Source organism: Betta splendens, chromosome 21 (genome assembly GCF_900634795.4).
Source record: "Betta splendens chromosome 21, fBetSpl5.4, whole genome shotgun sequence".
Classification (NCBI taxonomy): domain Eukaryota; kingdom Metazoa; phylum Chordata; class Actinopteri; order Anabantiformes; family Osphronemidae; genus Betta; species Betta splendens.
The window spans coordinates 3,080,053-3,103,213 of NC_040899.1; the positions used below are offsets into that span (position 1 = coordinate 3,080,053).

Here is a 23,161-nt window from a genome sequence, read left to right on the forward strand (position 1 = left end):
GAGTGGCAGCAACTGTTTAAATAACAACACTGCAATGCTCTAATGTGACAGTATTTTAATTCCCAAACCAGATGGAGTGAACTGTTGCATTTAATTTACTCATGTAGCCAACGGCTCTCAGGATCGACTGGTGCAGGTGCATGATGGGATTTGCAGTATGTGTTTGTGGGTGTTGCAGGTTTAACGGCAGTGAACGTAGCATCTGTTTTTTAACGTAGTGCTTCTGGCCTGTGAAAACTAGGGGATAGTCCACTTCAGTTCAGTTGAGTGTCTATAAATAGTCTGACAGGCAGTCGCCCAATGAAACTTGAATATCTCCCACAGAGGAGCTGTCGGACCCCTTAAAGCTGCACTAGTCTCATTTTTCTCAACGATGGATCAGATATTTGTTCATGAAATGTGTGACTCGTTGCTGTTTACATCAAATACGCAGTTCATCAACTGAGCGATGGTGTGAACAGTCAGTAACAGTATTCCAGGTCTTGTGCCCAGTTTCCTGTGTGGCGTTTATTAGTTGGTGTTACTTCTGATGAAGTCGCCTGGAGGACGAGTCAGATACTGAAGCTGATGTGACAGGAAACACTTTACAGGTGTGTGTTGATGGAGCTTCACCAGTGGGTGCTGAAGCTCCACGTCTGTGCAGCCTGTGTAGCCGTCCCTCAGTCGAGCCCCCCTTCTCCTCCTCCCCCGCTCTGAATGCCACAGACCTCTCACCCTTCCGTCCTGATTTAGACTTCAGGCTTTTGCAGACATTCAGACCCAGCTGTCTGAGGCTGTGTGGGTTTAGGGGTTCTCTGGATCCTTTGTCTGTGTGCTTGTCCTCCTGCCTCCTCCTCCACCATGCCCGGACGCTTCTATCTCCCCTCCATCTGACATGGTGCCGCAGGGTTTCAGCGCTCCGTCTGCTTGTGCTCCTTTTCTCCAGCCATGGAGCCTCTTCCGGAGGTAAGAAGCTCAACACACACAGGCTGCACGTTCCCACTACCGCTGAAGCACGTCCACAGCCTGTTTGCATGAGTCCACTCCACATCTAAGAGCGTAGGAGCTCAGGCTCCACCAGCACCAGGCTCAGACAGGAAACGAAGCAGCGCTCAAAGCTCCGCTGGCTGAGAGGATGCTGGACTTTAAAAGCGCTTTGCCTCATTCTGTCAGGAGATTCTGGAAAGAAGAAAGTTACTAAATCACCAAGTCTTTAGACAAAGTAATTTTAGACGTTTTTCATCCTTTTCTTTTAGAAACTAAAATTAAATGCTCTATAACAGCACTTAAATAAAGTTTAGTCACGAGTGTATACTTCGCTTTAGGGTCCAATCGGAACTGCACTATTTAATGCAACACAGGGAATTATCCTGTTTTATGATAATTACATAAATAAACGGAAGAAATGTCACTCCTGAATGTACTACTGTGCAGTACACTCACCGACCACCAGGGGGCAGGAGACGTTTCCAACAGCTTGTTCAGCATTGTCACCATGACGCAATTGTTGCGCTGAAGTGGATGAGCTTTGCAGTTTCAACTGTGTCTGAAGCAGTAATGAATTATTACAGTTTACCACTTGGCTTTGTCCTGTAACTGTAGATTTGCCTTATCTTCCAGGTGCCGTTATTTGAAATGGACCAGGAAGAGGATGAGGAGCAGGATGTTCTTTCAATGAGGAGCATAGGTAGAGTTACAGCTCGACGTCCGTCATGGTGCAGTGAGGCTTCCCTTGACGACCCGGTTGCTCTGGCTTCATTTGTAGGTTGCACATATGCTCTGAGTGATTTTCCGAGCCCTGCTGACCCTCACCCTGACGCTTTCATCTACATGAACTTCATGAAGACCCACCGCTGCTACGACGCCATCCCCACCAGCTCCAAACTGGTCATATTTGACACAACCCTGCAGGTACGCGTCGTCCTCAGTTGACCAGAACAGCAGCTACTGCAGGAGAGGAAGCCTCACGTGTGTGTGTGTGTGTGTGTGTGTGTGTGTGTGTGTGTGTGTGTGTGTGTCTCAGGTGAAGAAGGCCTTCTTCGCCCTCGTGGCCAACGGCGTGAGGGCGGCTCCGCTGTGGGACAGCAAGCTTCAGAGTTTTGTGGGTGAGCTGTGTCCACTGACCCAGTTTCTGCAGGTTTCAGGCTTCAGGTTTCTCTACCGGATCGGCGGTTTCAAATTTTGCCGGCCCAGTTTGTGCTCACATTTAGGACAGCAGGTCAACTAGGTGACACTTTGTGTTGCATAAGCTCAAGCTGTGTTGGACAGAGGTGATGTCTGTGATGTGTCTGCTGTGTGTGCAGGTATGTTGACCATCACTGACTTCATCAACATTCTCCATCGTTACTACAAGTCTCCTCTGGTGAGCTGGTTTTAGTGTCTGCTCAACATTTTCACCCCCCAAACAGAAGAATGAGACTCAGAATTTGTTGCAGGTTCAGATCTATGAGCTGGAGGAGCACAAGATAGAGACCTGGAGAGGTGAGTGGCACCAAGTCGGCTTCCTGTGGTGTTGATGAAGAAAAACAAATAAACAAGCATCTCATTTTTAACATTTCTCTTTGAAGAAATCTATCTGCAGTACTCTGTTAACCGTCTCATCAGCATCACCCCTGACTCCAGGTCAGTCCACATCCACAGCTCTTTGCTCTGCTCTCTGTCTTAGTAGTGGATACTGATCACAGCTGATTGTCCCCTCAGTCTGTTTGATGCCATCTACTCGCTGCTGAAGAGTAAGATCCACCGGCTGCCGGTCATCGACCCAGAGTCCGGAAACGTCCTCCACATCCTGACTCACAAACGCATCCTCAAGTTTCTCCACATCTTCGTGAGCTCACTCACTGGTCTGAGTGTGGTTCCAACAGCATTCTGACCTCTGCAAACCGATCTCCTCTCTTCTCCCCAAGGGCTCTTCCATTCCCAAACCCAGGTTCCTTCAGAAGCGGATCAGTGAAGTGGGAATCGGAACCTTTAAGCAAATCGCAACGGTCCAGGAATCTGCGACAGTGTATGAGGCTCTGACTGTGTTTGTGGAGAGGAGAGTGTCGGCTCTGCCTGTGGTCAATGAGCTCGGTATGAGGCCGGCGTTACAGCCTCGCTCAGTGACCCCACACGAGGTGACCTGTGTGTGTGTGTGTGTGTGTGTGTGTCTTCTCTCCAGGGAAGGTGGTGGCGTTGTACTCCAGGTTTGACGTCATAGTAAGATCATGTCACACTCACCTTCACAGCAGACGCACAACGTACCACACTGTGATAAACAGCGTCTGCCTGACGTTCATCTGCACCCGTTTCCTTCTCCTGTCCTTAAGAACCTCGCCGCCCAGAAGAACTACAACAACCTGAACATGACGATGAGGGAGGCCATCGCCTCCAGAGCGTGCTGCGTGGAAGGAGTGCTCAAGTGCTACCCGTACGAAACGCTGGAGATCGTCATCGACCGCATCGCCAAGGCAGAGGTACAGGAGGCGCTGCAGCCGAGGCCTCCTCATAATCTGCTCCCGCTGCTTTACGCCGCCTCCTTTTCTTGTGGCAGGTGCATCGTTTGGTGTTGGTTGACAGCGACGATGTGGTGAGAGGGATTGTTTCTTTATCTGACCTCCTCCAAGCCCTGGTCCTTAGCCCTGCAGGTATTGATGCGCTCTACTCGTAGCCGCAGCGCTTCTTTCATACGGTCGCCTGGATTTCCGTGCTGCCGATCTTTTCCCATCCGTGTTCCCATTCCCTCCGTCCAAACTCGTCTTCATCCATCTTTTCCTGAGCACAATGAGGATCTCCTATCCCTTCCTGTGACAGCTCCACCACCAGTTTCCTCCCTCTCTAAAATCTCCTGAACCTTTCATCATGTATGTTAATTGTCCTGAAACCTTCAGCTCTTTGTAGATCAAGGTCCTCTAAAACCTGTCGTCCATCCATTTAATACACGTCCAATTCTTTTCTAAGGCATCAATCTAAATCAATCTTGTCTTGTAAACTTCAAGCCCTTCTCCAAACCCTCTGCCTTTAAAACCTGCCCTGGATCCAGCCTTTCAGCCTTTTCTCCCGACTAATCCTTCGCCTTCCCTCCATTTATACTCCAAGTTGGAGTGAGTTACTGTATCTGTACCAAACAGCCAAGCACATCTTCCAAACCCTTCACACCACTCAGTGTTTCACCTCCTCCTCTGTGCTCGACGTCCGGCACCACGGATCCAAACTTTGTCCCAAACACGCGTCCTTCACCAGTCAACCAGCATCTTCATACTGCAGTCGATGCTACAGGTAGGAGGCCCAGTCTGTGTGTCAGTCGCTGCCTGTCCCAGTTTGCATCTCCCCTTCTCTGTTAGATACAAGGCATTTCTTTCTTCCTTTCGTGGTTCTGTAGAATCATCTAAAGGATAATATGAGGAGAGAAAATAAACTGCCCACAACTCATAGAGACTCATATTTTGAAGGGCGTTTGATCTGATCAAAACACAACATCTGATCAACAACGTGGTGGTGTGATTTTCTCAAACTCAGTAGTTGATTATTGTGCGTTGAAGAACTTGCAGCACAAGCTTTATCATTCCTTCCCCGTCAGCATGTTACAGAGTCAACGTCACACCAGTTTCCCTTGAATATGAACGTTCGGCTCCTCTTCCTCAGTCACACCTGATTAAAGAATATGTTGTGACCGTTGGAAGCATTAGTTCCAGCCTTGATGACCGTCTGCAGTGTCAGTGTGTGATTAGATGCTTGGTTTTTGCCTCCAGAGTCTGCAGATATTAAAGATTTTCTGTCAGACATTTACCCTCACACTGAAGTTAAACATTTTCCACTGTTTGAATAATGTTCTCATTTTATTTTTTAGATATTTATGAGAAATCGTCCTTTCAACACTGCGTGAAACAAGGAGGAGACTGATCATTGAAAACGAGCGGCGACGTCTTAGCAGGTTGGTGGCTGAGACTTCAGCTCCATGAAGGACAGAGACGCGAAGTATGCGTTTGTTCCAAGCAAAGCTGTGAGGACACTGCAGCTGTTTCATGGGCGTGTCTGCAGAACCAACAGATGCAAACAGAGACTCTCAATGACCTCAGGGTTGTTATGCAAACTGTTACAGCGAAGGAACAGTGAAAATGAGTGAAAACGCTACATTGTGAAACTGAAATGACATTTTTTTTGTAAATGCACCTTTGCTCCAGTTACTGTGAACCAATATTATACAGACACGCCTGGTGAACCCTGGTTTGAGTTGTTTATGGATGCTTTTATTATAATAGTGAATCAAGAGTAGACAAAGATTGTTTTTTGAACCTAGAAATATTTAGTTCCTCATCTTTTAAGGAAAATTTTTTTTTAGTCGTTTCAAAATGACAAAAAACACAAGTGACTTAATAAAACCAGCTGGATCAACAGTCAGTGAACCCTTTGTTAGAGGTATTGTCTAATAATCATTATTAGCGTTTTTGTTTTCTTCTGCCAAGCTTAGATTTATAATCTAATGGTGAGATGTCGTTTTCTCCAGTCAAAGCTTATTTGTTGACCAAAGTAAGATTTACATTAAGAATAAGATTTACATTATTCCTTCATGTTCTTTGCTGTGAGCCTTTCTTCTTCAAGTCTGATTCCAGACTCTCGGCACCAGTTTCCACAGCTCTTTGTTCCAGGTCAGACTCCAGCCGATCAGCAGGTTGCGTTTGTGGAACCGTTGCTCATCGGCACTGAGCTGCTTCTGCATCTTGTTGACTCTATCCTTTGGTTTCACCCTCCTGATGGCTGCAATGTCACCTGTTTGTTTTACCGTTTAAGATCCACTCAGAGTCAGCTGATGAGACGTGTGACTGACGGGCGTGAGTAGGGATGACTGCTCTGTTTACCAGAGGTGGATTTGTTAACTCTGCCAGTTTCATACATCCTGGTCACATGGTTCCAACTTTACACGCACTGTATTAAGTAAATACAGAGCAGCTCCGTCATTAAAGACCAGTGATGACAACGCATTATAATGGTGCTGTTCAAAAACCTTTAGTTTGTTAGTTCTACTGCTTCTGGTGCAGTAACCTCATTCCTGCTACCAGTTCCGCTAAATAGAGTCAAAGCAACAAAAAGGAGCCTCTCTGCTGCTTGAACCCGAGCATCAGTCACAAACTCCGTCTCCTTTACAACTTCCTCTGAGCAAACACTTCACCCACCAGTCGCTCCACTGGGCTGTTACTCTCAACGCCTGTCTCTGCAAACACACTCAAAGGATGCAGCGGTGTCTCCAGTAGACCCCTCCACGCAGCCATGGAGCCTAAAGCGAGGTAGGAGTCCAGCTCTGACGCGCAGCGAAGGCTGGCGTGAAGCTACTGTTGATGACATGTTGATTTATTTGAGCCTGTCTGTGCAGAGGAACCTCTTCCTCCTCAGTCTCTATCACTTTTAATCTTGTGACTTTTACATGTGTGCTTGTAATGACTCTTCCTCCACACCTGCATACGATGAGCTGTCTGATGTGCATGTTTACAGCGTTTACTAACCCACAGAATGTGGCCACAACTGGTTCAACACAAGTGAAACCAGATTAAAGAGTTTTCATTGGGAAGATGACAGTCGGGTGTAATTAAGCACAGAGATGTTTGATGGTTTGTCTGTTCAGTCATTAGGACGCAGGCGTGGAGCAGGAGGGTGTTTGGATAGGTCTTTATTTACAGTAGAGTCATGTTCAATGATAAACACAGCTCTGTCATCAAGGTGTAAAGTACCCGCTTGACAGTGAGTCTGAAAATAGGAGCAGTGTTTGTAACATTCTGACTGAAAAGAGCAGAAACGCATGAAAGGGACGCAAAGGCTCCGACATCCTTAAACAGAGGTCAGGACTAGAAAGGAACCAGATGAGGTGGAAGCGTTTTTCTGCGTGGCTGTGAAGGATCTGGGCTCGAGCAGAATGGACACCTCTGACAAGCCTGCGACCGGGCAGCGGTGAGCAGATGCTGACGCTGTGTTTCTTGTACATGATCTGGTTTTACTTTTAGTTTTCTTGTGCAATGCATGGTTATTTATTTGTACCTATTTTAAGAGAGACCATTTATTTCCACACACAGTTCAATATTTGTGGCATCAGAAAGCATTGACGAGGGACGGTTGCTATTCTTTGCCCCCACACCCAGTTATTCTCATTGGGATATCCTCATTCTGAAAACAAGTAGATAATAATCTTCTATATTTCTTGTCCATCAAACCTCAGCTTGGTTGTATTTACTTGATGTTGAACCAGCACAGGATTCAATCAGATAAATACATTTTAAAGTCTCCTGGCTCTCTGAAGGCACCAGTGGCTCAGAGGTCTTCAGCCAAATCCTTCCTCCCTCATAACTTGTTCTTCCTCTTGGACTGACACTGTGTCCTCTGTTGTCCATAACATAGAAACTTGCTGCTGAACTTGAAGTTTCTTTTCCTGTCACCAGAAAGACCAACGTGTTCGGCATGAAGAAGAAGAAGAAGAAAACGAACCCAGACATTGTGTTAGAAAACAAGGGAGCTGTTGGTAAAGAAACACACATTCAATTTATTTTATATGATGTTGAGGCCAACCTTTGTCAAACAATCACACACTGAAGCATCTGTCGGGACTGCAGCGTTGAATCTCTCTACATTAAACCTCCACGTCTGTGTCCTAATGACTGAACTGTGTGTGTGTGTGTGTGTGTGTGTGTGTGTGTGTGTGTGTGTGTGTGTGTGTGTGTGTGTGTGTGTGTGTGTGTGTGTGTGTGTGTGTGTGTGTGTGTGTGTGTATATTTACTAATGCAGCCAGTGATGCTGAGCTGCTTCCTGGAGTTTCTCCTCAGCTGCAGGAAGAAAACAAAGCAGAACCAGCAGAAAGCTCTCCAATCAGAACCAGAATAATACCCAACAACAAGAGGTACAAAGGGCGAGGTCATATACACATCACCGCACTCAGTAGATCTAGTTAGTTAGTAATCAACCAAAAAAGATAAAATTATTCACCATACACAACATAATTACTGTATGTATTATTATTTATTTTATAAACACTTTCACAGGTCCAAACTGAGAACTCGCATCCAGGACAGTGAGGGGAAACCGCAAAACTTCCAGGTACCAGCATAACGCGTAACCTACCTTGGGTTCTACTGTAAAGTGCTTGTAACAACAGGATTAAACAAACACGCAACAACAACAAATGCAGAACACGCACGACCTGAATCCTGACTGAACCCTTCTCACCTGTTTCTGTTTGCCTCCCAGATCTCCATCAACATCACCGAGGCCAGGCAGCTGGTGGGAGAAAACATCGACCCCAGCGTGGTCATAGAGATCGGAGATGAGAAGAAGCAGACGTCCGTCAAAGAGGGAACCAACGCTCCCTTTTACAATGAGGTAGAAGGACGTTTGAAGTGTGTGCTCAGTTCAACTCAAGCTGCTTAATTTCACATGATTCTCTCTCTTCTTCCTCTCAGTACTTTGTGTTTGACTTCTTCGCCCACAAAGAGATCTTCTTCGACAGAGTCATTAAACTGACTGTGAGTGAAAACCTTCAGTGATCTTAAATTTTTGTGTGGCAATGTTTTTAGAAGCATGCTCTTTGTCCCTTCGCCAGGTGATGCACTCAAAGATGCTGAGGAGCTTCTCTGTTGGATCCTTTAAGGTGGATGTGTGGACAGTTTACAAACAGCCAGGTAGCTCACATTTGTGCATCATGCTGGTAAAATGTGTACGTTATCATTTTATAATGTATCTAAGTCAGATTGTCTCATTTTCTCAGGTCACCAGTTCATCAACAAGTGGGCGGCGCTGACCAACCCTGCAGACATCAGCACTGGGATCAAGGGCTATGTCAAATGTGACATCAGTGTTTCAGCAAAGGGAGAGTCCGTGCATCCGGGCCAGAAAACAAGTGATGCTGATGAACAGATTGACAAGTATGGGATACATTTAATCTGTTAAATCCATCTTCTTTTTCAATCATAGTTGTATATGTTTTTATGCAGATGATACTCTGCTATGACCAAAGATTTATGTTGGAGATTCTATCACACTGCACTGAAATACAGGATAATGTGTGACTGTGACCTTCTTATGCAGGAACCTGCTGATACCAGAAGGTTTTCCCTCAGAACGACCCTGGGCTCGTTTCTGCGTGAAGGTCTATCGAGCTGAAGGCCTTCCCCGGAGCAACTCCAGCATCATGGCTAATGTCACCAAGGCCTTCGTGGGAGACAACACAGCCCTCATAGACCCATACGTGGTGGTCAGCTTCTTCAAAAAAGTGGTGGGTACATCATCTTTTGAATGCAGGTCTATAACGGGTCACAGGTTTGCAGGTCTGAACAGATGCATCTTTTAGAAATCCTCTAAATCTTCTCTGTTTCAGGGTCGTACATCCACCCAGAAATCCACAGCAGACCCAGTGTGGAACGAACAGATTGTCTTCACAGAGATGTTTCCTCCTCTGTGTCAGCGTTTAAAGATCCAGGTGGGAATGTTACAGTATCACTGCATATGGGAGATGTCACCGTATCATTACACTTACAACATTATTACAGCAAGTGTCCCAGGATTCAGGCTTCTCTCTGCTTGTAGGTCTGGGACGAGGGAAGCATGAATGACGTTGCCATTGGAACGCATTACTTTGATTTGAAACGCATTTCCAACGAGCAGGATGGTGACAGAGGTGAGGAAGGAGGGGAAGGAGGAGTTCAGGGTGAAGAGAAAACATGGACGGAAGTGTCATGGTTGTTACTTTCTTCAGGATTTCTACCAACCTTCGGTCCTGCCTGGATCAACCTGTACGGCTCTGCCCGAAACTTTACGTTGGGTGACGACACTGTGGAGCTTAACGAGGGCATTGGAGAGGGTGTGTCCTACAGGTCAGTATCAGCAATTCTAGTTCCACTATTTAAATGCTAATTCTATACACAGATTAATAACTAATGCTGTCCTGTTGGAGTCAGAGGGCGAGTCTACATGGAGCTGGCAGTGGAGATCCTTTCAGGGGGAGGTGGTTCAGAGTCCAAATTTAGCTTGATGATCAAACCGGCCAAGGACGCCAAAGCAGGAAAAGCTGGAGGAAAGGATGGGAAGACCTCTGGGGGAGGAGCAGCAGCAGGAGCAGGAGGCGCTGCTGATGATGACAAAGGGAAACCTACACCGGCAGAGGTCCTACCAGTGGATCCTCCCCCTGAAGTAAGCGCTGGATGAAATCCTTGATGAGACGAGCCACGTTTGACAAACGAACACAGCAATGATCTGTGTTTCTGTGTCCAGGTAAAAGACGACGAGAGCTTCCTGCTGTTTGGTGCATTGTTTGAAGCCACGATGATCGACAGGAAGATTGGAGACAAGCCCATCAGCTTTGAGTTCTCCCTGGGTGAGCGGAGTCTTTAACTTGAAACATGTAATTCAGATGCAAATCCCCAAAGCAATAGGACCAAATATTTCCCCTTAATTTAATTTGTTATCTCTTTTCAGGTAACTACGGTAATGTTTTGGACTTTGCATCCCAGCCCAGCATCAGCTCCAGCGTCAGCCCCATGGTCCCTCGGAGGAAAAAAGCACCGGACCTCCCAGAGGGCGGTGACTTGCTTGGGACGTCCCCTCTCAGCTCCCCTCCTTTCTCCCAGTCTGTGCCCTTGCTCTCCCTCCCTCAGGACACCACCACCACCGTGACCTCGAAGTCCACCACGCCTCCAGAAAAGCCCGTGATTGTGGAGGGGAACAGGTTGAGTCACATTTTGGATCAATTCCATACGTCTCCCTTTACGATGCTCAAACTACCATATTTTAGAATCCCAGAGAAGAGGCTGCTACTTGACAAAACAATAAAGTATTACCTCCATACGCTGCTGCTCTATGATATTGGCTGATCTTTGATCTTTTGGCTGTTTTGTAACGTAGGTACTACATGCACCTGCCTCTGGAGAAGAAGAAGCCCTGCATTAACGTGCTCAGCCACTGGGAGGACCGCACCTACAGGCTGTACAACTCCAACATGCTGGAGAACATAGCTCTGCTGTTTGTACGCGCGCGCACACATTTTATGTCAGGTTACATCTCAGCCAGTACAGATAGTTTCATAGGACACATCTATGCATCACCAGCAGCAGTAGCTTTTGAAGTGAATTATAAATTGTGACCAATATCAGCCACACCAGAGTTCCCACAGCCTTCTGACTGAGGTAAATGTTGCTTGTCTTTCAGGAGGAAGGTGTAGAGAGTGTGGCCACGCTGCACAAAAGGTTGGACCTCGGGGCAGAGCCTCTGCTCAGAACCGTCCTCAAAGAGTTCTGTATTGATGCCAGGTAGCCTCCAGTCAGAGCATGTTGATTAACTGCATCAATGCACAAACTGTTTTATAAAATATCGCTGCAGTTATTGGAGGACGTTTTTGAGCCATGCGGTTACCACCTGTGTGGGCTATTTGTTTTTTTAAGGAGTTTTATAGCAACGGCAGAGGCCAAGTTAAAAGCAGAGCTGAAGTCCACCTACCTGACGCAGCTGGACAAGAAACGGCTGACGCTGTGCACACAGGAGCTGGTGAGAGGAGGACCCCGAACCCAGGATGAGCCATGTGAAGGGAGGACCTACCCAGTATAACACAGTGTGTGTGTGTGTGTGTGTGTGTGCGTGTGTGCGCGCGTGTGTGTGTGCGCGTGTGTGCATTGTAGGAAAGTTTGATAGCTGAGGCCCAGTTCCTGGAGGAGAGGAGGACGACTGGCGTGAAAGAAATGCTGCAGGACACAACAAAGCTTATAGGCAGACTGCGCTTCCTTGTGGAGGAGGTATCAGACTCCCCTCCGTTTGTGTTTTTGCACATTCTCATAGCTATTTCCTAACTTTTCACCCTTATACACACTCTCCCGCTCGCTGCAGCCCCAGCACACGGTGCCAGACGTGTTTGTGTGGCTGCTAAGCAACAACAAGCGTGTCGCGTGTGCTCGGATCCGCGCTAGAGACCTGATGTTCTCCAGCATCCAGGAGGCCAGAGGGGTCCACTGTGGCAAGATCATACCGCTGTTTCTGAAGGTGAGCACATGCAGAAAGGATTTTCAGCGTAGCGGCGTCACCAGAGAGGGGCTGATCAGGTGTGTGTGTGTGTGTGTGTGCGTGTATGTGTGCGTGTGCGGCGCCGCAGCCTCCAGGGAAACGCGTTGCAGGCCTGTCTGTCCAGGCCAAGCTGGACGCGTACCTGTGGTTGGGAGCCTCTTCACACGCCGGCCACATGCTGGATGACCTGCCTGCAGGATTCGTTCCATCCACAGGGGGCGCCGATGCCAGCAACCCCCCAACACAGCTGCTCTGCCCTGGTGAGACAGCATGAGCTGTAATTCTGTTCACAGCAGCATTATGGGTCAGGGTTAGAATGATTAGATGAACCGAGCTCTTATTCCATGTCTTCAGAGCAGCACTGGTTCCAGCTGAGGTGTCACATGTATCAGGCTCGTGGCCTGATAGCTGCCGACACCACCGGACTGTCGGACCCTTTCGCTCGGGTCACATTTCTGTCCCACAGCCAAAACACCAATGTAAGTTCAACCCACGTGTGCATGAATCCGTGTTAATAAGCTGACATCATTAACCAGTTGTGTGCTGTCGGTAGATTATTAATCAGACTCTCAGTCCGACATGGAACCAGTGTTTGCTAATGAGACGCCTGCAGCTGAATGGAGACCTGCAGCACATCCAGCAGGAGCCGCCACGCGTCCTGGTTGAGGTGTACGACGACGACGCGCTGGTATCTACGGCCGACCGACCAGCTGAGCTGTTGGTGACCTTTAACCTCTTGTTGTTGACATTTCTTCCCGTCTGCCATGCGCAGGGCAAGGCTGAGTACTTGGGCTCCACGGTGACGGTGCCCGAGGTTCGCTTGGCCTCTGATGACTACACACCTCCCACCCTGCAGTACAGTCCCATTCACTACAGCAGCCTGTCAGGAGGAGAGCTGCTGGCTGCATTTGAGCTGCTGCAGGTCGGAAGCCAGAAGTCTTTATCGTCAGTGTGGGAAAACATGAGAGGAATGTAGAATGAAAATGTCATTGGATGATTATGTAGATCCCAAAGTCTGGAGAGAAGACTCTCCCGCCTTTAGAGGAACAGGAGGGAGGCATCTATGTGGTTCCAGCCAACATCAGACCTGTTCTCAGGACCTACAGGCTGGAGGTTGGGAGAATAACAGTGTTTGTTCTTTTGGTTAAAACTCACCCACTTCGTTATTACAACTCTGGCTGTTCTCTCCACTAGGTGTTATTCTGGGGACTGAGGGAGCTGAAGAAGGTTCAGTTCCTGTCTGTTGATCGACCACAAGTAATTTATCCTAATCTGCTCCATACAAACATCACAACTACTGACAGAGGCCCTTATGATAAACACTGTCTTTTTCTTTAGGTTTTCATTGAATGTGCAGGCAAAACATTACGTTCCTCTGTCATTCAGAAGTACAAGTCCAACCCAAACTTCACCACACTGGTCGATGTCATAGAGCTGGTGAGAGCAATAGGCAGTAAATCTCATCAAAAGCACAGGAAGACAAAGAGGTTGATTCATCTTTCGTTTCTGTAGGAGTTACCAGAGAATGAGCATCTCCATCCTCCTCTCAGCATCACCGTTGTTGACTGGAGGGCCTTCGGTCGCAGCACCCTGGTGGGGAACCACGTCATCAACAACCTGAGGCCCTTCAAATACACTCCACCCCCAGCCCTGCCTCCCCCCATAAGCACACCAAAACCACCCAGCGTCACATACAAGCCTGGACCCGCTCCGCCACCACAGACTGCAGACACTGAGGGTAATAAACATTCACTACCACCGCCGCAAGAATACTGTGTCACCTGTGACTTTTGCATGTCTGCATCTTCTGTCTAATAGGACCATCGGAGGTTGCTGGTGAGTCCAGTTCCACTGCTGCAACAACAAACCAGGACGTTCTGATTACTGTGGAGAACGATGCCCCGCCTCCAGCCCCGCCCAGCCTTGAGCAAGAAACCAGGAAGAAAAGGGTACCTGAGCAACAAACATCCTTTCATGGCACATACATAGCACGTTTGAAATCTAAATGTTCTTTTAATCCAGGGCAGCAGAGCAGTGAGCACTCGGCGTTCCACCAAGAGGAGGAGACGGACCATCGCGGATGAATCAGCCGAGTGTGTCATCGACTGGTGGTCTAAATACTATGCATCTGTAGAGAAAGAGGTGGTTCTCACCGTTGAGATGTAAAAAAAAGAAATGTTGTAACTGTGCTTTACACAGTAACTGATGAGGTCTTTTCTCTTCCAGGCCAAACAGAAGGATGGCTCTCTGTTCCCCCAGGTCTATGAAAAAGGTAGCCTTTCTTACAAGTGATCAGTATCAGATCCCTAAAACTGCTAAAACTGCAAACAGGACAAAAACTGTCTGAAGGTTCTCATTCATCCAGCTCATGTTTAAACCTGAACCTGTTCTGTTCAGTGGCAACTATACTGAAAAATGCCACTGAACAGAACCTAAAGGGATCTTAAAGGGTTATTCAGTACTTGACCCGGTACCTGACTCCCACACACACGTTGTGTATTGCAGCTTTGCCGTACCACAACTTGCTCAACGATGGAATAGACTCTTTGGGTAAGGACAAAGATGGGTGAAGAGGGGTCCTTAACAGGGATCAAGCATTTCAAAGGCTTTCTTAGACTAGCATTTGGTGATGACTTATGCTAGATGGATCATTATCATATGCTACAGGTGGGCTAGTTTCTGATGGAGAGGATGCACATTAAATGGATAAATCCTTTATTTCCTGGTGGCAATGAATGCAACTTCCATTGCAGCCTTCACTTGTCTGCTTTGGGACATGAAGTTAAACTAAGTTTGTAGACTGTTCTTTTGCTGAGTCGTGACAATGCAAATTATAGAAAGCATTTTCTCTTTTCTTCCATGCCAAAGTTATTTGTGTTTGTGTTCCCAGTCAGCAGCGTGCAAGATGGAGACAAGAGGAATAAACCCAAACCAAAAGGAACACTGGAGTCCACCCAAGGGCTACCTACTAAATTAGCTACCCTCAAGGTATTCTATGAATAATAAGATGAGTGATATATTCATGTAGAATTTAAGTGAACGATTCTGATTTTCTTCTGATGATTGCAGCTGTACAGCAGAGAACTTGAGACAGAGTTTGGGCCTTTTGACGACTGGGTGAAAACATATGAGCTGTTCCGAGGAAAAGCCAATGAGGAAGAGGGTTCAACTGAGAGGTTTGTTGGCAAATTCAAGGTGAGACTATTAGGTCAGATACTCCACAGCGTTACTCCTGGCCACTGGCAAATCTTTACCCGTGACTTACACTACAACATGGTTACCCTGCAGGGGCGATTCTGCCTGTACAAGGTGCACGAGGATCAGGCAGAAGAAGCGGACAAACCTGCAGACTGTGGGCATTTCAGAGTCAGCAGAGGGGTCCCTCCCAACAGCTCAGTTAAAGTCCTCATACGTGTTTACATTGTCTCTGTGAGTGATGTCCTGATGTGTGCCTTGTTCAAACAGAAAGTTTAGTCTGGGTTTGCAATGCATTTAAAACCTTACTCTCTGTCTACAGGCATCAAACCTTCACCCAGCTGATCCAGATGGGAAGGCAGACCCTTATGTTGTTCTTCGACTGGGCAAGAATGAAATCAAAGATAGAGACAATTACATTCCCAAAGAGTTAAACCCTGTGTTTGGAAGGTATCAATTTGATTCAAGTATGCCACAAAAACACACACTCTGTTAAAAAATGTAACAAGGTGTTATTCTTAATTCTAGGTCTTTTGAGATGCAAGCCACCTTTCCTCAAGAGTCTCTGCTGACTGTGGTGATCTATGACTTTGACTTGGTGGGAGGGGACGACCTTATAGGAGAGACTCGCATTGACCTGGAGAACAGATTCTACAGCCGCCACAGAGCCACATGTGGACTTCCGACTGAGTACAGTCTGTGAGTGTAGATCTTACTGTGTGTGTGTGTGGTGTGGTATGTGGTGAAAAATACACCTTCGTATAGTATGTCGTCATAAAAACACCGTAGTAGTAGTAATAGTAGTGTGTGCCGTTAAGAAGTTGTCTTTGTATAGTATGCGCAGTATGTTGTTAAAAAATGGTCTTAGTATAGTACTATTAGTAATAGTACCTTGACAAAAACTCCTTTGTATCATATGTCGTCAAAAGCAGCCTTAGCATATGCCGTAAAAAAACCCTTACTATATAATAGCGTCAAAAAATACATCAATTTAGTATGTTGTAAAAAAAAAAACAACACCTCAGTATAGTATCATAAAAACAGGTGTTTATTATGCTGTCAAAAACATGCCTAGGAATAGTATATTGTAAAAAATGGTCTTAGTATAGTATCTCGTCATAAAAATACCATAGTAGTGTCGTCAAAAACATGCCTTGATATAGTATCTTGTCAAACAATTGTTTTAGTACAGTATGTCATCAAAAACATGCTTTTGCATAGTATGTTGTAAAAAAAAAAAATAATTGTTTAGTATCTCGTCAAAAAACGTCTAGTATGTGGTCAGAAATACATATATAAAATACATATTATACAAGCAAACAGTATGATATTATTTATCACTAATATTCTTTTATTTTCCAACTGTCAGGGAGGGGTATAATGCCTGGAGAGACAGTCTGAAACCATCAGAGCTCTTGTCTAAGCTGTGCAGAGAAAATGGTCTCGATGGTCCTCATTTCAGACCGGGACGCATCACTGTCGCTGACAAGGTCTTCACTGGAAAGACGCTCTTCATGCAGGAAGGTACAGTGCAGTTTAACAATAACAGTGATCATCAATGTTATTTTTAATCCAATTTACGCATTTTTTGATTTAATAATCCCCACCTGTGATGACATTGTGACTACGACGAATGATGTTCCAGATGAGCCTGTGGAGTCCTATGAGCATCTGTCTCTAAAGATCCTGCATCGTTGGTCAGAGATGCCGGTTTTGGGATGCAAACTGGTACCAGAACACATTGAGACCAGAACTCTCTTTAACAAGGCTCGACCCGGCATGGACCAGGTACCACAGATGACCTAGGTGGCGTCACTGGGTGGTGGCGCTGTAACACAGCACCCTTATTTCCTGACTCTTGTATGTGTAGGGCCAACTCCAGATGTGGGTTGACATGTTTCCAATGGACCTGCCTCATCCAGGACCTCCAGTGGACATTTCGCCTCGAAAACCAAAAGGGTTAGCATGATTTCATTAGTTAAAAGATGTTAACGCCTACTGGTGCTTTTCATACCTCATACCTACGTGTGTGCTCAGGTACGAGCTGCGTATCATCATCTGGAACACAGAAGACATCATTTTGGACGACACCAATTTCCTGACTGGACAACAGTCCAGCGATATCTACGTCAAGGGGTAAAATCATTTTCAAAGACAACAATGTGTTACAATCAACAAAGTGCTAATTAAAGTTAAAATACCCAATATTAAATCCCTGCTACCTGTCATTCTGCAGCTGGCTGAAGGGTTTAGAGCACGACCGACAGGAGACTGACGTCCACTACAACTCTCTGACTGGGGAAGGAAACTTCAACTGGCGCTTTGTCATCCCTTTCAGTTATCTGCCTGCAGAGAAGGTACTGAACGTGCACCTCAGCCAGCATGACTCAGAGTCCCTACTGTCGTCATAGATGATGGATCTGTGTGAGGTTAAACAGGTTCGTCCCTTTCTTTTACAGCTTGTGGTCGTCAGTAAGAAAGAAAATATTTTCTCTCTGGATAAAACCGAGCAGAAGCTTCCTGCCATTCTCATTATGCAGGTGTGGGACTTTGAGACACTCTCTTCCGACGACTTCCTGGGTGAGTATGTGTGATAATCACTGTCCATGTGCGCTGGATTGGTCGGCTGACATAGTGCGTGTCATACAGGGGCGGTGGAATTAGACCTCCACGGGTTCCCTCGGGGGGCAAAGACAGCCAAAGCGTGCAAATTGGACATGATGACAGATGGGACTGAGAAAATCTCCATCTTCCAACAGAAGAGAGCCAGAGGCTGGTGGCCCTTCAGCAAATCTGGAGAGCAGACGGTACCAATACTGTGGAGACAAACCAAGCTATATGGCTTTGAAGAAAGGTGTCGAACATTTGACTTGTGTTTCAAATCCATCAGGGAAAGGTGGAGGCAGAGTTTCATCTGGTGACGGCTGAGGAAGCAGAGAAAAATCCTGTTGGTCGAGCTCGTAAGGAGCCAGAACCTCTTCCAAAACCCAAGTAAGACTCTTAGTGAATTAACTGAGCTAAGCACAAGCTAGGAGAGAAGAACTAGGGCCGACTCAGCATTTTTCTACAACTACCAAACCCATATGGAGATGAACCAGCTAATGCAACCTTATTCTCTTCTCGCCTCCGTCTCCATTCACAGTCGCCCAGACACGTCTTTCTCATGGTTCGTCAACCCATTCAAATGTTTCTTCCACCTGATATGGAAGAACTACAAGAAGTACATCATCATCGCCCTGGTCATTCTCATCACGATGCTGTTCCTGGCCCTGCTGTTCTACACTCTCCCAGGAGCCATCTCACAGAAGATAGTCAACGGATGAACAACAGTTACGACGACTGAATGCTCTTCGTTACAGACTCCTGTAATGAGCCCACATAGAAAGTTTAACCTTTATAGCTATTTAACACTGTTCGAATAACCATTACTGTGTTTGACTTGTTTTAGAAGATTAATTTCTTATAACAGTAGGAACAAATACACACAAAAACATGGTAACACATTTGTTTATTATTAGTTAAAGTTTTAATACTCACATGCACCTATGTTGTTAAGCACTGAAACAACCGTCCTCTTCAAACTAGCTACAAAGAGATTCTGTTGTTGCACCATTAAACAAAGTGAGAAACTAAAGTATATGCAGAACAATGTAAAAAAAATGCTCCACTAACCTAAGGTCAGAGACTCCAGCAGTCTGAGCTCAGCAGCTGATTTACAGTTACTGCACAGTCAGTAGGAAGAGGACGTATGCGCGGTTAGCTTCCCAGAGCTAACACTGTAATGCCAAATGTTTGTGTCTTCAGGCTAAGCTGGGTTTGTCTCCCTACAAACAAACAATCACTACATTGTCACATCACATGAACTGTACGAAAGACAGTGAGAAATTCAATGTACATTTTCATTTGAAATACATTAACATATTGTATCGAAATGCAAATTAAAGGCTAAGGTCACTGTTTTGAAGGCATAACTATGTGCGTTGAATGTTTTTGAAGCTACATTGAGTTTACAGTGTTGATTGTACAATTACAGTAAATGCACAAATTCAAGGTGCTGACGTTGTGACTTGAAGATCTATTGTCCTCTGTGCTCAGTAAATCAGTTGATTAAAAAAAACGTCTATTTTTGTGATTCTGTAGCCAAATGGAGGTTCTTACAATTATTTGGATGCTTTAGGAAAATGGATAATAAAATAAACAAGTTCACTTACAGTCAGCAGGTGAGCTATGAATCCACCTGAACATCAGGGATAAAATAATGACCCTTTACTACTCAGCACCAATTCTAAACACCTCACGGTAAGATGTGTGTGTCCACCAGAGAAATGCTCTGCTGCAACAGGCTGACCTGGGGGTACGGAGAGGATGATGTCACTGTGTGCTCATGCGCAGACATGTTGGTGCCTCGGTGGAGCAGATTAGAGGAGGGGGTGGAGGCTTTAAATGGGAGCGTGGCAGAGATGTTTGCTGCAGACATGCTGTTGAGGCGAGCAGAGCCTGGCTGAGTACTGGAGGTGGAGGCTGAAACACAAGATACAACCGGTAAAGTAGGAATTGCAATCAAAATGTTTTAACTTATCAAATCTGCGTTTAGTTTTTAGGTGAAATCAAATCTTACCATAAGGCAGTCGAACTCCTTCGTGTTGGCTGCTGATGGGAAAACCAGTTGGAGAAACAGAGACATCTGCAGCGACTCCTTGGGCCTAAGAATGAGGATGACAAAATCAGCAGGCTTCTTCTAAAACAAAGCCAAATAGAGTCTGTGCAGAGCGGCTGACCTGTTCATTATTTAAAATGTTGCAAGAGAAAGTAGCATTTATTTTATAATATCACACACACACTCTCATATCAGGGAGATGAACCACCGTTATTTCACATAATTTACTGTTAATTAAACAGAAAAGGTAAATGAAGCGCTACCTGAGCCTGGTTCAGACACGCCTGGAGTTTCCTCTTTGCCCTCCATCGGGCCACCCTTAGTCTGGTCTTCTCTCTGCGTTCTCGCACCTCCAACAGATTAATTTCATGTTGTACAATAAATACTCAATGAAATAAAGGTGTGTGTCATTTTGTCAAGTAGATCAAATATTTTTGTAAGGAGCCCTCAACACTGCAGCATTGACTAACCAGGTCTGCGAGTAGTGGCTGAGGCAAAGATTTCTCCAGCTCTCTGCGTCTGCTGAGGTTACGGCGCCGGAGCTCATTCCTGCGCAGTTTGTATTCTTCATAAAGGCTGAGGTCTTTAGTCCAGGGTCGTACCGCCTGGCGAGGTGGGATGCCAGGCTGCAAGGCCACCATGGACGGGATGGAGGTCACCATCTGATGAAGTGGATCTGACAGCACAGACATCAGATGGTTTTGCAATGTTGGATTTAAAATAATAATAATTAAACTAATTTACTCACAGGTGTTTTGTTCGGCTGAGCTCATGACTGTAGTGTGATTTGTGTGGTTTGCTGGAAGTCCTGACCAGTGGGTTGCTGTCTGCATTTCAGCCTTGAAAAACAGAAATTGTTTGTGTGTTTTCCCTACAGATCAACATTACTGATGTGAAGCCCTGCCCTGATATTACCTCTGACTCTGCAAGATGATCCTGCTCCTCCTGGCAGTCCAGCAGCAAGGTGGCGGTCACTTCCTGCTCCTCCTCAGGCTCCTCCTTGATACAGATCACTTCCTCCTCTTCCTGAGGCTGCTGGGCTTCCTGCTTCACCTGCAGTAGAACAAAAAAATAGGACTTACCCAAGGATTAACTAAAATACATCCTCATTAGGTGTATCTTTCTCTCAGGAAAATAGTACAGATGAAGTTCGAATGTCCTGCAGATAAAAGCACAGCTACAGTTCTACTGCTGGGAGGAGCAAGGTTTTTTTTCCTATAGATTAACTTTATATTAAACTGACTGATGCAGCTTGCTGTCAAACATCTTTGGCTTCATTTTTTAAACATTCTGAATATTTATATATTTGTTCTTGTTTTTACAACTCTATTTACTGTATTCTTCTGTATTTCATTCTAATACAAACACATACTTTCTCGTTTTACTTTCTCTAATCTAGCCCATTTTCCTCACTATACAACTTTTTACAATGAAAGCAACTAGACAGCCTTTAGTTTGAACAGGGGTCAGAGGTCATTTCACCTGACCTAACTGCAGCAGTGAGTGTGTGCATTTATGTGCATGGTCACCTGTGTAGTGGTGGGAGGCAGTGTGGAGCTATCAGCCTGGGTGGAACCATCTAGGAATACAGAACCAGCTACAGGTGGCTGCCCTAAAGTCTCAGCAGGAGGAGGAACCATAACCGGGTCCACGCATTCTGTGTGCGGGTGCAGAGTGATAGTCCACTCACAGTCGTCTTGATCAGCCTTACTTTTTGTTGCGTCTGGCTCCGTGGGACTGAACAACACTGCACACAATACCAATTGTTTAGTCAACATAATGTGCACAGGTATGCACTGTGACAGCAACAGAACCAGTAATGGAAAGCTGCAGCAGTGTACAGACAATAAATCATCCTGCTCCTGCATCCCTCAGCTCTACATGTACCTGTGCTGCTGTCCAGAGCGTCTGCAGGTGTGATGACAGGAAGTGAAACAGGCAGCTGCAGGTTAGAAGAGTCAGCCGTGGCAACTCCCTGATTCTCTAAAGGCGCCCGGACTGCGTGACAGCTCGTGCTTTGTGAAGAGCTGCATTCTGGGAGCAAAACCACAAGCCAGACTAAGTTTGTTGGACTATAAGTACAAACAGAGTTGGGGGATTTTAGTAGTTGTTACCTTGATTACGTCTTACTGCTATTTCAGTGGTCCTCGGCTGAGGCAAGCGTGATGCTGTGGCACCAGTAGGGGAAACAGCTGCACCACCTTTCTGTGTTTGAAGTAATGAAGGTGGGTGGATGCGCACCAGAGCTGCAGCAGACGCCCTCTGCTGCAGCTCCTCTTCCACCCCCTGCCTGTAGTACTTCAGCTTTAGCTCAGTGTAGCGTAGCTTCGCTCGAATATTGTCATTCTCCTTCTCCTTTAAGGCCTTCTCCCTCTGAAGTGTTGAGATGTCCCTCTTTAACACCACCACTTGGGATTTTAGCTCCTCAAATTTAACGCCGACCACTTTGAGCATCTCGGCCAACACGGTTTCCACTGCTCCGTTTACTGCCCGCTCAACCACGGTGCCCATCTGCCCTCTGATCAACGACACGGCAATGCTGACATCCATGGCTGGGACCGTCGTGAATGCACCTGCAAACAAGTGTAGGGGTGGTCAAACAAGCACAAAGAAGCACGAATAAATTGCATAGTTTAGTAATAATGCTAACATTCTGTACGAACAACAGGACATGAACACATTAGCATCCCTCTGTCGTAAAAGCATCACTTACTGTTGTTGCAGGTTTGCTGTTTGGCTAACGTTAGCTAGTCCGCTACAGCTAGCTCAGCTATCCACTACCTACTTCAGACTCGTAACGACGGTGCCGACACTTTTAGACGCTCCATATCTGCCGCTGAACAATCTACTGTTACTAAACTATTGTTTCATCCACTGACTTAATTCGCGGAAACCTTGGTATTGATTTCAAGCGACGCCGTGGGCTGGTGGACATCGCAACATACGCTGTGAACTGTTTCCGAGGTCAAAAGCTAACCGGAAGAAGAAAGATCGCCTATTTTTACAGAGAACCACTCTGTCATAACATATTTTCTTCACAACTACTTCCACTTTTTAAATGTTTACAACAACACGAGGATCATATATTTAGTTAATAAGGCACACAAGGCCTAGTGCACCACTGGACGCCAGTGGATGATGATGACACGTTTGGCTGGGTTGAGGTTATCTAATTGCTCTCATGGGATAATGTTGATGATGTTGACCACCAGCAGCGGTTCCCTACAGGCTGGGTCCAAAGTCAAAGCCATTCCCCCTGACTCTGATTAGAACTCCCAGCAGTCAACCCCGTAGTCATGGGGTTCCAGACGCCCGCTGGCCTCA

At 46.1% G+C, this 23,161-nt stretch overlaps 3 protein-coding genes and 2 long non-coding RNA genes across 9 annotated transcripts; 2 read left to right on the forward strand and 3 right to left on the reverse strand.

Annotated features, from left to right (window-relative positions):
• Positions 1-40: 40 nt before the first annotated feature.
• LOC129603482 (uncharacterized) lies at positions 41-1,787 on the reverse strand. The gene is made up of 2 exons (XR_008693363.1): positions 1,423-1,787; positions 41-1,158 (listed from the first exon to the last, which is right to left on the reverse strand). It is a non-coding gene; the product is annotated as an uncharacterized LOC129603482 (long non-coding RNA).
• Positions 71-5,368, forward strand: prkag3b (protein kinase, AMP-activated, gamma 3b non-catalytic subunit). Its single transcript, XM_029136648.3, has 13 exons — positions 71-945; positions 1,600-1,666; positions 1,745-1,890; positions 2,003-2,084; positions 2,283-2,341; positions 2,415-2,460; positions 2,547-2,601; positions 2,680-2,806; positions 2,886-3,051; positions 3,140-3,177; positions 3,288-3,434; positions 3,512-3,605; positions 4,808-5,368. Exons 1-13 carry the CDS (start codon positions 928-930, stop codon positions 4,858-4,860), a joined length of 1,098 nt encoding a protein of 365 aa, XP_028992481.1. The 5' UTR covers positions 71-927; the 3' UTR covers positions 4,861-5,368.
• Positions 5,369-5,521: 153 nt separating this feature from the next.
• fer1l6 (fer-1 like family member 6) lies at positions 5,522-19,151 on the forward strand. Its single transcript, XM_029136642.3, has 46 exons — positions 5,522-6,900; positions 7,386-7,465; positions 7,729-7,840; positions 7,983-8,037; positions 8,188-8,319; positions 8,400-8,462; positions 8,540-8,618; positions 8,705-8,861; positions 9,025-9,211; positions 9,314-9,415; positions 9,523-9,613; positions 9,692-9,809; positions 9,894-10,125; positions 10,207-10,309; positions 10,411-10,660; positions 10,837-10,957; positions 11,140-11,240; positions 11,373-11,475; positions 11,607-11,720; positions 11,812-11,964; positions 12,074-12,245; positions 12,340-12,464; positions 12,539-12,673; positions 12,758-12,907; positions 12,991-13,098; positions 13,180-13,242; positions 13,324-13,422; positions 13,498-13,723; positions 13,804-13,934; positions 14,008-14,127; positions 14,212-14,257; positions 14,491-14,535; positions 14,876-14,973; positions 15,055-15,180; positions 15,274-15,414; positions 15,503-15,630; positions 15,709-15,879; positions 16,550-16,704; positions 16,826-16,968; positions 17,051-17,139; positions 17,218-17,316; positions 17,417-17,537; positions 17,640-17,760; positions 17,830-17,987; positions 18,071-18,171; positions 18,323-19,151. The coding sequence occupies exons 1-46, from the start codon at positions 6,866-6,868 to the stop codon at positions 18,501-18,503; spliced, it is 5,640 nt and encodes a 1,879-aa protein (XP_028992475.1). The 5' UTR covers positions 5,522-6,865; the 3' UTR covers positions 18,504-19,151.
• LOC114847175 (uncharacterized) lies at positions 16,208-17,373 on the reverse strand. Its single transcript, XR_003784155.3, has 3 exons — positions 17,202-17,373; positions 16,788-17,123; positions 16,208-16,690 (listed from the first exon to the last, which is right to left on the reverse strand). It is a non-coding gene; the product is annotated as an uncharacterized LOC114847175 (long non-coding RNA).
• Positions 18,672-22,823, reverse strand: si:ch211-67e16.4 (uncharacterized). 5 transcript variants are annotated; one of them, XM_055504878.1, is made up of 12 exons: positions 22,551-22,823; positions 21,952-22,410; positions 21,725-21,871; positions 21,367-21,584; positions 20,753-20,890; positions 20,586-20,676; positions 20,307-20,513; positions 20,101-20,189; positions 19,799-19,883; positions 19,529-19,701; positions 19,392-19,417; positions 18,672-19,004 (listed from the first exon to the last, which is right to left on the reverse strand). In XM_055504878.1, exons 2-11 carry the CDS (start codon positions 22,385-22,387, stop codon positions 19,406-19,408), a joined length of 1,596 nt encoding a protein of 531 aa, XP_055360853.1. In that variant the 5' UTR covers positions 22,388-22,410; positions 22,551-22,823; the 3' UTR covers positions 18,672-19,004; positions 19,392-19,405. The 5 variants fall into 5 exon arrangements, 4 of the variants coding, with proteins under 4 accessions (XP_055360853.1, XP_055360851.1, XP_055360852.1 ...); XR_008693362.1 differs by having other exon boundaries at positions 19,392-19,701; XM_055504876.1 differs by lacking the exon at positions 19,392-19,417.
• Between the last annotated feature and the right edge of the window lie 338 nt (positions 22,824-23,161).